This window comes from Haliotis cracherodii, unplaced genomic scaffold (assembly GCF_022045235.1).
Source record: "Haliotis cracherodii isolate W230 unplaced genomic scaffold, xgHalCrac1.p SCAF_23, whole genome shotgun sequence".
Lineage (NCBI taxonomy): Eukaryota > Metazoa > Mollusca > Gastropoda > Lepetellida > Haliotidae > Haliotis > Haliotis cracherodii.
Window position 1 is genome coordinate 4516168 of NW_027266279.1, and position 11951 is coordinate 4528118.

At 39.3% G+C, this 11951-nt stretch overlaps 1 protein-coding gene across 1 annotated transcript; it reads right to left on the reverse strand.

Annotated features, from left to right (window-relative positions):
* Positions 1-1389: 1389 nt before the first annotated feature.
* Positions 1390-11794, reverse strand: LOC139471663 (45 kDa calcium-binding protein-like). Its single transcript, XM_071254107.1, has 6 exons — positions 11206-11794; positions 8836-8972; positions 6635-6748; positions 6139-6297; positions 5763-5938; positions 1390-4238 (listed from the first exon to the last, which is right to left on the reverse strand). The coding sequence occupies exons 1-6, from the start codon at positions 11595-11597 to the stop codon at positions 4062-4064; spliced, it is 1155 nt and encodes a 384-aa protein (XP_071110208.1). The 5' UTR covers positions 11598-11794; the 3' UTR covers positions 1390-4061.
* Between the last annotated feature and the right edge of the window lie 157 nt (positions 11795-11951).

Genomic DNA, 11951 nt, shown 5'->3' on the forward strand with positions numbered 1-11951 from the left:
TCCCCAAGCATGTCTCCTTGAGGGATTCTCCATCAGAATAGGTCCGCAGTACCCCATGCATGTCTTCTTGAGGTATTCTCCATCAGAATAGGTCCCCAGTACCCCATGCATGTCTTCTTGAGGGATTCTCCATCAGAAAAGATCCCCAGTACCCCATGCATGTCTCCTTGAGGGATTTTCCATCAGAATAGGTCCCCAGTACCCCAAGCATGTCTTCTTGAGGGATTCTCCATCAGAATAGGTCCCCAAGCATGTCTCCTTGAGGGATTCTCCATCAGAATAGGTCCCCAGTACCTCATGCATGTCTTCTTGAGGGATTCTCCATCAGAATAGGTCCCCAGTACCCCAAGCATGTCTTCTTGAGGGATTCTCCATCAGAATACGTCCCCAGTACCTCATGCATGTCTTCTTGAGGGATTCTCCATCAGAATAGGTCCCCAGTACCCCATGCATATCTCCTTGATGGATTTTCCATCAGAATAGGTCCCCTGTACCTCATGCATGTCTTCTTGAGGGATTCTCCATCAGAATAGGTCCCCAAGCATGTCTCCTTGAGGGATTCTCCATCAGAATAGGTCCGCAGTACCCCATGCATGTCTTCTTGAGGTATTCTCCATCAGAATAGGTCCCCAGTACCCCATGCATGTCTTCTTGAGGGATTCTCCATCAGAAAAGATCCCCAGTACCCCATGCATGTCTCCTTGAGGGATTTTCCATCAGAATAGGTCCCCAGTACCCCAAGCATGTCTTCTTGAGGGATTCTCCATCAGAATAGGTCCCCAAGCATGTCTCCTTGAGGGATTCTCCATCAGAATAGGTCCCCAGTACCTCATGCATGTCTTCTTGAGGGATTCTCCATCAGAATAGGTCCCCAGTACCCCAAGCATGTCTTCTTGAGGGATTCTCCATCAGAATACGTCCCCAGTACCTCATGCATGTCTTCTTGAGGGATTCTCCATCAGAATAGGTCCCCAGTACCCCATGCATATCTCCTTGATGGATTTTCCATCAGAATAGGTCCCCTGTACCTCATGCATGTCTTCTTGAGGGATTCTCCATCAGAATAGGTCCCCAGTACCCCATGCATGTCTTCTTGAGGGATTCTCCATCAGAATAGGTCCCCAGTACCCCATGCATGTCTCCTTGAGGGATTCTCCATCAGAATAGGTCCCCAGTACCCCAAGCATGTCTTCTTGAGGGATTTTCTATCAGAAGGATAAGTGGGGTTGTGTTTTGAAACTTATTTCTTGCAGTCCAGGTCTCCTGATGATGTCGGGTATCTATAGCATGACATGATGCCCGAATGGCATGAACAACAGTTATTTTATCAGGAGACAAATGTTGTCACATTTCCAATCTGCTCAGTATAACGACAATATTGCCAGACCAAATGTGAATCATTTATTTACATTATAAGCACAGCAGGATGTCCATTATAAATAAAACACTTTTTACAAAATATGTACTTCAACACCATTAGTAAGGATAATTACTCACAAGCACAGAAACCATAAAAGTACACTTTCACAAATATAGATCACCCAAATGTGTGTACTTCAACATCAATTCCTGGGGAAAAAATATACACCTAGAAAAATGTTAAACACCATCCCTTTTATATTTTTCATATATCCCGAAATATCAACACATGCCATCAATACCTAAAGAAAAGTATTTATAAGTACACTGAATGTCCCTCCCTGTGGTTGCAAGTAGCAGAGTAAGCAGTTGAAAGGAGAATCAAAGAAACTTTCTGTTCTGTAGGATATGATTGCTTTTTACATATAGAAATAAGTAAGTGATGTGTATTTCCATGGAAACATAATGAAGGCTTGTCATAAATACCTGCTGAGTTGTGGATTTCACAAGTTCTCAGATGCACCGCCAATAACTATTTTTATCTAATTTCTCAGAACATTTCCAATGACAACAACAATTCCTTGGTCACTCGTATCTGATATTGGAAGAGAAATTTGAGCACAGCTTTTTCATATTGCGCAGCTAAAGAAATATATCGAGAAATTTCTGAAAACATGGTTTTCTTTCATTTAGCATTTCGATCTACTGTTGCTCATCTTCATTATCTTACTTCCATAATATGCACACACTTTCCATAAACTATTCATACACTGAACATACTGATAATGCTTCAAAACAAGCTTCTCAGAACACGATGTCTCCCTCGACACTAAACAGTTTGGCCTGGATTACCAATTTCAGATTTCTTCTGCACAAGCACTCATATTTCATGCCTCATATAGGGTGTTTTGATAATGAACATAACACATTCTAAAAAAATAAATCAACAAAATTGTTTAAAATATACAGTTGTTTTTTTTGTGTGACAACAAAGGATGTTTACTTTGTTGAAAACCAAATTGCATACAGATAGTCCACCTGGAAATGAAATAAGTTAATTATGACCCACTCAAGTAAGTAATGATAAATACAAATTTCACAAACTTTCGAACATATTGTGAACAGGGCTACATATTGTGAACTTAGAGCACAGATACCTTAACATCACATGCAAAATTTATGAGATGGAATGTAGACAACAAAACGTTCAAAATAACAATAACAGAATGATGACAAACATGCTTGTAATTCGTGGTACCTTAAATGACTGGGCCACCCGGGCCCCCCGCTTGGTTTAGCAGTAGGCAATTATTATCCTGCTGAGATAAACACTTTTGTAACTTGCTTATCTTGCATAAGTATCATTGAGCTGAAAGATCGTTATCCCAATGCATTGGGTAAAGGGAAGTAACTTGGTTTGTTTGCCTTGTCTGCTAGCTGTCACAACTTTAGACATATTCCAGGTCTATATGAATGAATGTTGGTGAGATATATTTGTTGTAATAAAACTATCAAGGCATAGTGCTCATAAAAGATGTTATCAATGTAATCTTATGTTATCAATGTAACTTAATGCTCCCAGCAGGGAAGCAATGATTGCTCCCTCTCATGTAACATGGCGGCAAGTACAGAAGTAAATACTCGTCACTCCAAACACTGTATCCCATTGTTTCTTTCTTGGAGAATGGGAGACAGAACTCACAAACAATCTTGAAAACAATTGTCATTGGGACAAGCAAAATACCACACTATCATCTTGTGGATATTTTATACACCCTGTACTTTCTCAACAGAAGCAAAAGATCAGATTTAATGAGACTGGAGATAATACAGGTGTTTTGGGTTGCATGGATTTCAAGAATGAAAAACCTCGAAGGCTCTTACAACACACACTCTAAAAGACAGGGTAAATACCTCATCAGGTCAATTATACTGTTAGTATCAAACACGGGGCTTGTAACACAACAATTATCAACTACAAGAGCCATGGTCACAACCAGTGCCAGTACTAGATAAAATGATCAATGTATCGTGCTGACAATTGCTGAGGTACTAAATGAAATTGCTATGAATAAAGTACATGTACTTCAAAATACCTCCCAAAATGAAAACCCACTGTTTTATCTTCCAATAGTCACGATACTGTATTATCATACAAGTCAAGTCATTCATCTTTGTGTAGTCAGAAGACAATGATCAATGGCAGGGCTAGAGACAATATATTTCACTTCCTGGTATATTAAGGGAATTGAGGCAAAGTAATGAATTTGTTTGGTATATCTGAAGCCTCAACACTGACTGCTTGATTAGGAGTAAAAGAGCTTAACGCCGCCATGAACAGTATTCCATTTGCATCATGACGTGTCAGCTTGATATTGGATGAAAGCACACAAAATAACTATGTGCAATCAGGATTCTAAAGATGACCTTTTGACAATACAAAACTTCAAAACGACTTTGCTGTAAAGGCACATCAAACAAAACAATTTGATTTCTGGGACAATTTGATTAACAAAAAAAAGAATCATTAAATTATCATCAAATAACCATAAGCACCACCATCAAAGCCTTAACAAATGTCAAGGTTAAACTGTGTGCCAATTGCAGAAAAGCTCCTCTCACATATATATATAACACAGACTCATTCTTACTCACACACATATTCATATAGTTACAAAAATATCATATGTAGCCCCATGTTTTCAGAATTCGTCATGTACGTTGGCGGCGAAGTCGACGACCTTGCTTGAGATGAAGATGTCTTTGTGTTTCAACATTTCATCCTTGGACACCATTTTGTCTTTGTCCTCGTCCATGAGGGAGATGAGATTCCTTGATTCCATGAGCGCTTGAACAGGATTCCGTGGGTCCAGATACGCCTGCAAGTAAATCAGTGAATAGTAAGGGACAAGTCATTTCTTACAGGGGTGGGAGGGTCAGAGGTTTTTGATGACTTATGTACTGAAAACAACTGCCTTCCCCAAATGCTTGTCATATGTTTGGAAGACCCTCCCCATGTCCTTGTACTATTTGTCATGATCCAACCCTGAAAAAAAACATCTGCAAAAGCAGTGTATATTTTCTTAGAAAATGTCCATTTGTTCCTGACCCTCCCCAAATATTCCTAGTATTAGTTATGACCCTCCCCAAGAGACCCTCCCTTGATTCCCTCTGACCCACCCACCCCTTTAATAAATGACCGGTCCCTAACTGAGTAGGCTTTTAAGCCACTAAAGCAACATCACGCAGGGACACCAAGAATCGTCTAGAAACAAATGTAGCTTAATTTCAAATATACAAATGAAAGTCCAATGAGCTCATGTCATGGTCAGTATATATGTGAACATCATCTCAGTTTCGATTGAAGCAGAAACTTCACATGTCTTCCCACCAATGATGACCCCAGAATTTGGTCCACAGGTTTGAATCTGATTTTCAATATGGCTCCCATTGCAAATAGATGCAAGGTATTTACCGCAGAGATCATGGAGATATGATACACTGAATATTTGAAGATGATCGTACTTATATCATGGGTAATCAAACCCGGGTCCTCAGCTTAACAATTCATTGCTGTCTACTCCACCGGCCTGATGTCCTCATAAACACCCCCTATCCTAGATAATATCCCAGTTAAAAACCCTTTACCCTAGTCTTGGTTAAACATAGTTGTTTTTTCATTAGCAACACATTCAGCAATATTCCAGCTACATGAGTGAGTGAGTATAGTTTTACACCGCTTTTAGCAATATTCCAGCAACATCACGGCGGGGGACACCAGCTACATGACAGCAGCCAGTAAATACTGAGCAAGTCACCATGTCTGTCCAGATGATCAATGAAGTCAGCTTGTATGACCAGTATAGGTTACTGATGACCATTTGTAACCCGTAATCCCCAAGGGTGTAAACATGAGTTGATCACAGCACCAGAGTGAGGAGAACAGTGCTTATATGCAGAATGTGCTTGCACTCAAAAGGCTGGCAAATTCACAAGTTGCAAAGACTTATTCTGTGAGACAAATGACAATAGATTTTCAGTGGACTCTCACTCTCAGTGAGTGAGTTGCTTGTAACATCGCTTTTAACAGTATTCAAGTCAAATCATGGCATGTCAGCTTAATGTGGGAGGAAGGCCCGAAGTGATGCAGGACATTTACAACTTTGTTGAACCCACGAGCATGTGTCTGGTGCGGAATTACCTTGAAACATCATTGGGGCAAACCAGGATTCAAATCCATGACCACTGGTTTCTGCTGTGATTAAGGGATGCAACTCAGTGCCTAAGACGACTGAACTGTTCTTAGAACTGAATGTGAAAACAATTGTGATCCAAATGACACTTACCGCTTAGGTATGGGTGTTAGATAGCTAGATTCCTTATGAGGAAAATACTACACTGACCTTGAGTTCCATTGCTGTGACATGGCCATTCTTGTCCTGGTCGATGGCGTCACTAAACTCAGCCTTGCGCTCCTCCTGCCAGTGTATATCCATCTCGCGGAAGTCATCTCCTTCCACTTCACCAGGGGGCAGTGCGATGAACTCCGACAGGGACAACCAGCCATCTTCATTTGTGTCTGCAACACACCATGTAAAAGAGGTCAGATGTGCACACAATGTTTTTAATCATATGACTTTGTAATTAGTTGATATGTTAGTGATGAAATACTTTATTTATCTAAACATAGAAAGTTGATATTTTATGAAAGTGTAGAAACACATGTGTGCCTTTAAAACATTAGAGACTGCTTCCAAGCGGGTGTTCAACACAACTTACCCATACTGTTCATGATGCTGGAGACCATAGTGCTGATGGTTTTGTCACTCTGTTCAGGGTGGCGGAACCCAAGGAACTCAGTCTTGTTCAACTGGTTGTCTGCAGGGTCAAGGTCGGCATCCGTCCAGCGGAACTTGTAGCGAACCAGCTCCTCCTTGGCTGAAATATCATCACATTAAACTCATCTCCACTACAATCAATGACAGGGCACATGAACCAGATGAACATCAAAATTTGAACAATATAGGGCCCATATTACTCAAACGATGTCTTCAATCTAAGCAGAGCCCTTGTCTTTTGTTTGTTAACCTTGATCTGCTTTTACAATGAAAGCCTCCCCTCAAAACACATCATGATTACAGTCATCCTCCAAGGCAAGAGAGTTAACTTGACTATAGAAGTCAGATCCAGATGCCTCTCTCCCAACTGACTTCGAATTCTCTGTGACAGAACAGATCACATGACCTCACGGGTTCAGATAAAGTATCCTTATTACCATCTGAGTCAAGTTCGATCTCATCATAGTCCTGGACATGTTTCTTGGCCCGGACGTCATCGTATCCCTTGGCCAGCAGGAAATGTGTGTAGTATTCCTTCCAGTGTACCAACCCTGCAAGAACACCCATATCACGTAAATAAATGACAATATAGGATGATGATAATAATTATAATTACAAAAGCAAGAACAACAACAATAATAGGCCATTTATTTTGGTCTATGTTTCCGCAGGAGCATTCTCAAAGAGGTCAGAGGATCAGTGTGCACTCAATTTCATTCTCAGCTCCCTGGGGAGTATACAACCCAAACTACCTGTGAGGCATGATTAACACCAAATCCCATGACTGAGTGAGTGAGTACGGTTTTATGCCGATTTTAGCAATATTGCAGTTTCACATTGTACCCATGTCAGGAATCAAACCCTGGTTTTCGGTGTGACGAGCGAATGCTTGAGGCTACCCGACCTCTGACCCCATGGTTGACAAAAAATGAAACGACAGCATTATTTCACATGAATGACTTGTGCATTACATGATTTACAATGAATATCACATGATTGTCAACATATATCAACATATGACATGACTACACACTTTTTCACATGGTTTCCACATGACTCCAGTTTACCACAGCCACTTTTGAAGGAATGAGGCGAACATAGAGATTACTACATGAGTGTCAGATACCATTTATCTTACGAGATGTTTAAAAACGTATCTAACCAGTGAAAGGGAGTTAGATACGCTTTGTAAGAACGAGTTGTAAGATAAATGGTATTTGACAGGCACGAGTGCAGTAATCTGTTTCTTACACACCCTAAAATCGCACCTTTTCAGCATCAAATCAATGCATTTTGTCTTTTCTCATGATCGCAGTAGTGCATTAATACATAACACTACGACCATGAGTGACGTCATCCGACGTACTGCTTACTAAGCATAAATAATGTGACCCTCAAAAAGGTTTCCGCCACATTAATGTGTCATGTAAGTAATCAGAAACATTCTGAGAATCTGCGTACTGTTAATTATTTTATGTTTTTCAATTTAACCAAGAGAATTAGTCAGAAGTGAAGATAACTACTGCCGTCGTTGTGCATGATTTTGCGTCAGTCATGGTGTCACACAGGACGGACATGTTTACGATTTCTGTTGAATTTACCACATCATTGTAATGTATATATGTGAAAATTCCATAATTCGTGCAACGATACTCTTCCCACGAATATTCTCAAACACGCGATCGAGCAAATGTATCAAATTAGACGAAAGTACCTCTAAAAATGCTACACAGTGTAAAATCTGAATTTTGCTTTGTTCACTGTCAGAGCAGGGTTCATTTCCACACCTAATTTGCATTGGTGACAAAACCTGCATTAGTGATTTGATGAAAAACAGATACCTGTGATCACTAATATGCTATTTTGGAAATTTAATTCTTCGAGTAAATATCTGATATCTATATTTCTAAACACAAAGTAAATAACGCCATGAATTGTGATTTAGCAAGATTTACGATGCATCTAATTCACTTTCAGAAATTTTGCTTTGCCTAAAATGACAGAAAAGGATGTCACAGAAGAGGGAATTCAAAACTTTGAAGTGTATTAGTTTGAGTAATGTACTTTGGATTTTATTCGATTTCGAAGTGAAGGTTGAAGAGGAGTGACATATGTCGCTGTGTTTACACTTTAAAAAAACACAACTTTGACATAAAAACAGACAATGTAACTGATAATAATAAACACTCAGACGATGATGAGTATGTGTGAATATTATTATTAATTACACGGTCCTGCGGTTCAACACATATGTTGGTGAACATTTGACTGAAGCACGAGCAACTTATGAATGACTACGTTCAGGAAAGTAGTCCGTCATCATCTGACCTCAGATCATCACCATGGAATAGCCAATCACGGGCCTGGAAATCGATCTCAAACATATGTTTGATACCAGTTATGTCAAATGGGTTTCTCACCCACAGGTGTGTAAGAAAAGTTATTCTTAACAATGAAGGTGATTTCCTCGCATTTCAAAAAAGATATTCTTTAACATGTGATGGGATGCGAGTTGTGCCAGTTCCCCCTGGAATGTAACACCATACATGATCCCAGCGGCCTGCATCCCCCTGCATGATCCCAGCAGCCTGCATCCCCCTGCAAATTGTCTCTGTCTTGTTCCTCTTATCACACGCACCGTTGCCATCTGGGTCCAGATGCTTGAAGATCTCCTCATTTTCCTGCAAAGCTTCATCAAAATGTTCGTCCATCTTCTGCATAATCCATGCCTCCATCTCGGCCTCACTCAAGTGGCCATCTTTATCAGAATCCACTCTGTAAATAAAGCACAACAATATACATGACACGAGAGACATACTAAATAACACTTGTGAGATGGCAATGTTGACACAGTAAATACCACCATTGTGCCATAACGTTTTCCTTTCAGACGTGTAATGGATGTACATATATTTGCAGGTCTTGCGTTCCCATCAACAGGGAATATATACTACTCAAAAGAAATTAAGGAACCCGATTCTTTCACATTACTACAGTTATTATATTCTTAAATTTCTTTTGAGCAGTATATGTGTTTGGACCAATCAAGGGCTTTTATTTGCCTGCCAGGTGCTTTTGGTTTAGAATCCGTCATTAATCCCTCAAATGACAATCAAAGCTTGCATATAATTATTAGAGATGTTTAACGCCGCACTCAGCAATTATCCAGCTGAATGATGGTGGTCTGTAAATAATCGAGTCTGGACCGGAAAATCCAGTGTGACTGACGCCATTAGCAAGTATGATACGATGACATGCATGAACCAAGTCAGCAAGTCTGAACCCCCTTCCTGATACTCGCTTCTCACAACAAGCATAGTCGCCTTTTATGGCAAGCATTGGTTGTTGAAGACCTATTCTAACCCGGATCTTCATGGGGAAGATGTAGCACGGAGTGAAAGCGGCAAGTGGTATCCATGTGCTTTTGGCCATGTTGCAACACAAGCATTGCGCAATATGTGTCACAACATAAACAATGTTTCAGGACAACTAAGTTTACTATCAGCAAAAACAATGTGATTTTTGCAAATTTAGTTTATTTCAGCCTGTATGGGTTTTTTTCTTGTTGGTTAACAGACCCAACAAAAAAGAAACATTCTTTTATCTATGAATTATTCTCAGTTTGATAGGCATTTCTTAGAAGTTAATGGATGACAAAGTAGATACAATTTATGGAATGATAACTTTTTATTTTACTTTTTTTTAAATAATGAAAGACAGGCACCCTTGTCATAACCGTTATGTCAAAAGCTAAAATGTTTGGGGTCCCAATATTTGAATACTTTAGGAGAAAATATTAAGGATGCCTAGTTCCAACACTAATAACAAGTTCATGGCACTGTATTTGGACAATGATTAGTTGTGATATTGCTGGAATATTGCTAAAAGCGGCTTAAATCAAACTCACTCACAAACTTTTGAATTTGTTTTACTTACTTTAAAATTGGGTAACTCACCTCATTTAACCTCTAATATCAAATACACGTTCATGTATATTTGTATTCTTTTTCAAAGATATTCTAAGCAATATCATATTGTTGTTGCAATATATGAAAATACTTGTCAGAACAAACCAGCTTCTTTTAACATGATCCTTCTCAGCTTAATCTCTCTCGGCTTGTTTCTCTCCATCTAATCCCTACTCCTGGACTATTCCGCTCCATCACTAGACAATTTGCGTTTGTTGTTTTAACCAAGTGTAGTAATTTTGGCATGTAGTTGTTTTGGGAGACAACCTTATGAGTTGTTATTTTGCTCAATACTGGGTATGTTAGGATTAAGCTCATATTTTCTTATTATCAGAGGTATATAGAATTGTAAGGACTCCTTGGCTTTCAATTTTATGCTTAATTTGGAACACTGACTTCAACAATATTTACATAAATATGGACAATGCATATATATCCAAAATATCATTTCCGTGATGTGTTACTTCATCTCCTATAATGTTCAAGTAAAGGAGAGTCCTGTTATTAGTACAAGCACAAAGATGGTGCCTGGAAGAGAAAGCTTTGCCATTATGGGTAATACTCTGAACAGAGGAAATGTCATACTTCTACCAGTAATGAGGTGGAAGTTTACTCGGAAGGGCCGCGTGGAGAATCCAGATTATTAGTGGTCCCCAGAATCATATGCTGGTTGTAAAGATGAATAAAAGCATCCGTAGTAAGACTCGTTGGCTTGGTAGATGGCATGTCAACTTACCCTGACTGTGTGTATCATTGCTCATTTTAAGCAATCATTGGATTGTCTGGACCAGCTGTCGTACAGCTGGAATATTGTGGAGTGTGGTGTTAAACCAGAAACACACTTACAAGGAATAATCATGGCATAACTTAATATGACATGTCAGCTCTGTTGAGCACCTTCCGATTGAAACAAGATGCTAGATGAATCAATTATTTTTACAATTACCTATCTACAACAATAACACTCAAAACAAAGCATCCTACAGAAAGACCTACTCTAATGGCAACCGACTTTTTTTTATAGAGGTAATGCTTGTTACCTGAAGAAGATATCCAAAAGTTTTGCCGTGGAGTCTTCTCCATCCTTTTCAAACTGCTCGTGATTGCCCAGAAATAGTTCTTTATGATACTCCTTATTGATATGTCCATCGTGTTCCATCTTTAACGCATCGATATGATCAACTGGTTTCAATTTATCCAAGGAAAGATTCTCATCTTTCCTTATGTCTTTTAAAGGTTCAAACTTTAGAACGTTATTCTTATTCTGGTCGTTTTCCAGCGGTCTCAGATTGTCTGAATCAATTGCATCATCAACTGCCTTTGTATCGTCTGCCACATTTTTAACTTTTGGTGGGTTTAGTGGAATCCCATTTCCAAATGTTATACACCATAAACATAAACAAATACCACAAATCCATGCATCAGTATCCATGTTTGCTGGAGAACGCCAAAATATTTCAATCAACTGAACAGTGGTGTCTTTCGCTAACGTTGTCAGTGACCTAAATGATCATAGTGGTTGACACATCAAATAATAGACCATTACATGTGCAGCCATATATCATAATACACGTTGACACCATAAAACAGGAAATGAGCTATGTTTGATTTTGAAACTGGAAAATTGGCACTGAAACCAGTTGCGAATAATGCATTTCTATTACCCTCTGTAAAATAATAAACCACTCCAGTGGTCTTTTTCGACTATTCTATTACACACTTTAGGTGTGGTAGGTTATTGCTTACCCTGTTTCTCAAACCGGTTTCAGTTTGTCCGTGACTGTTT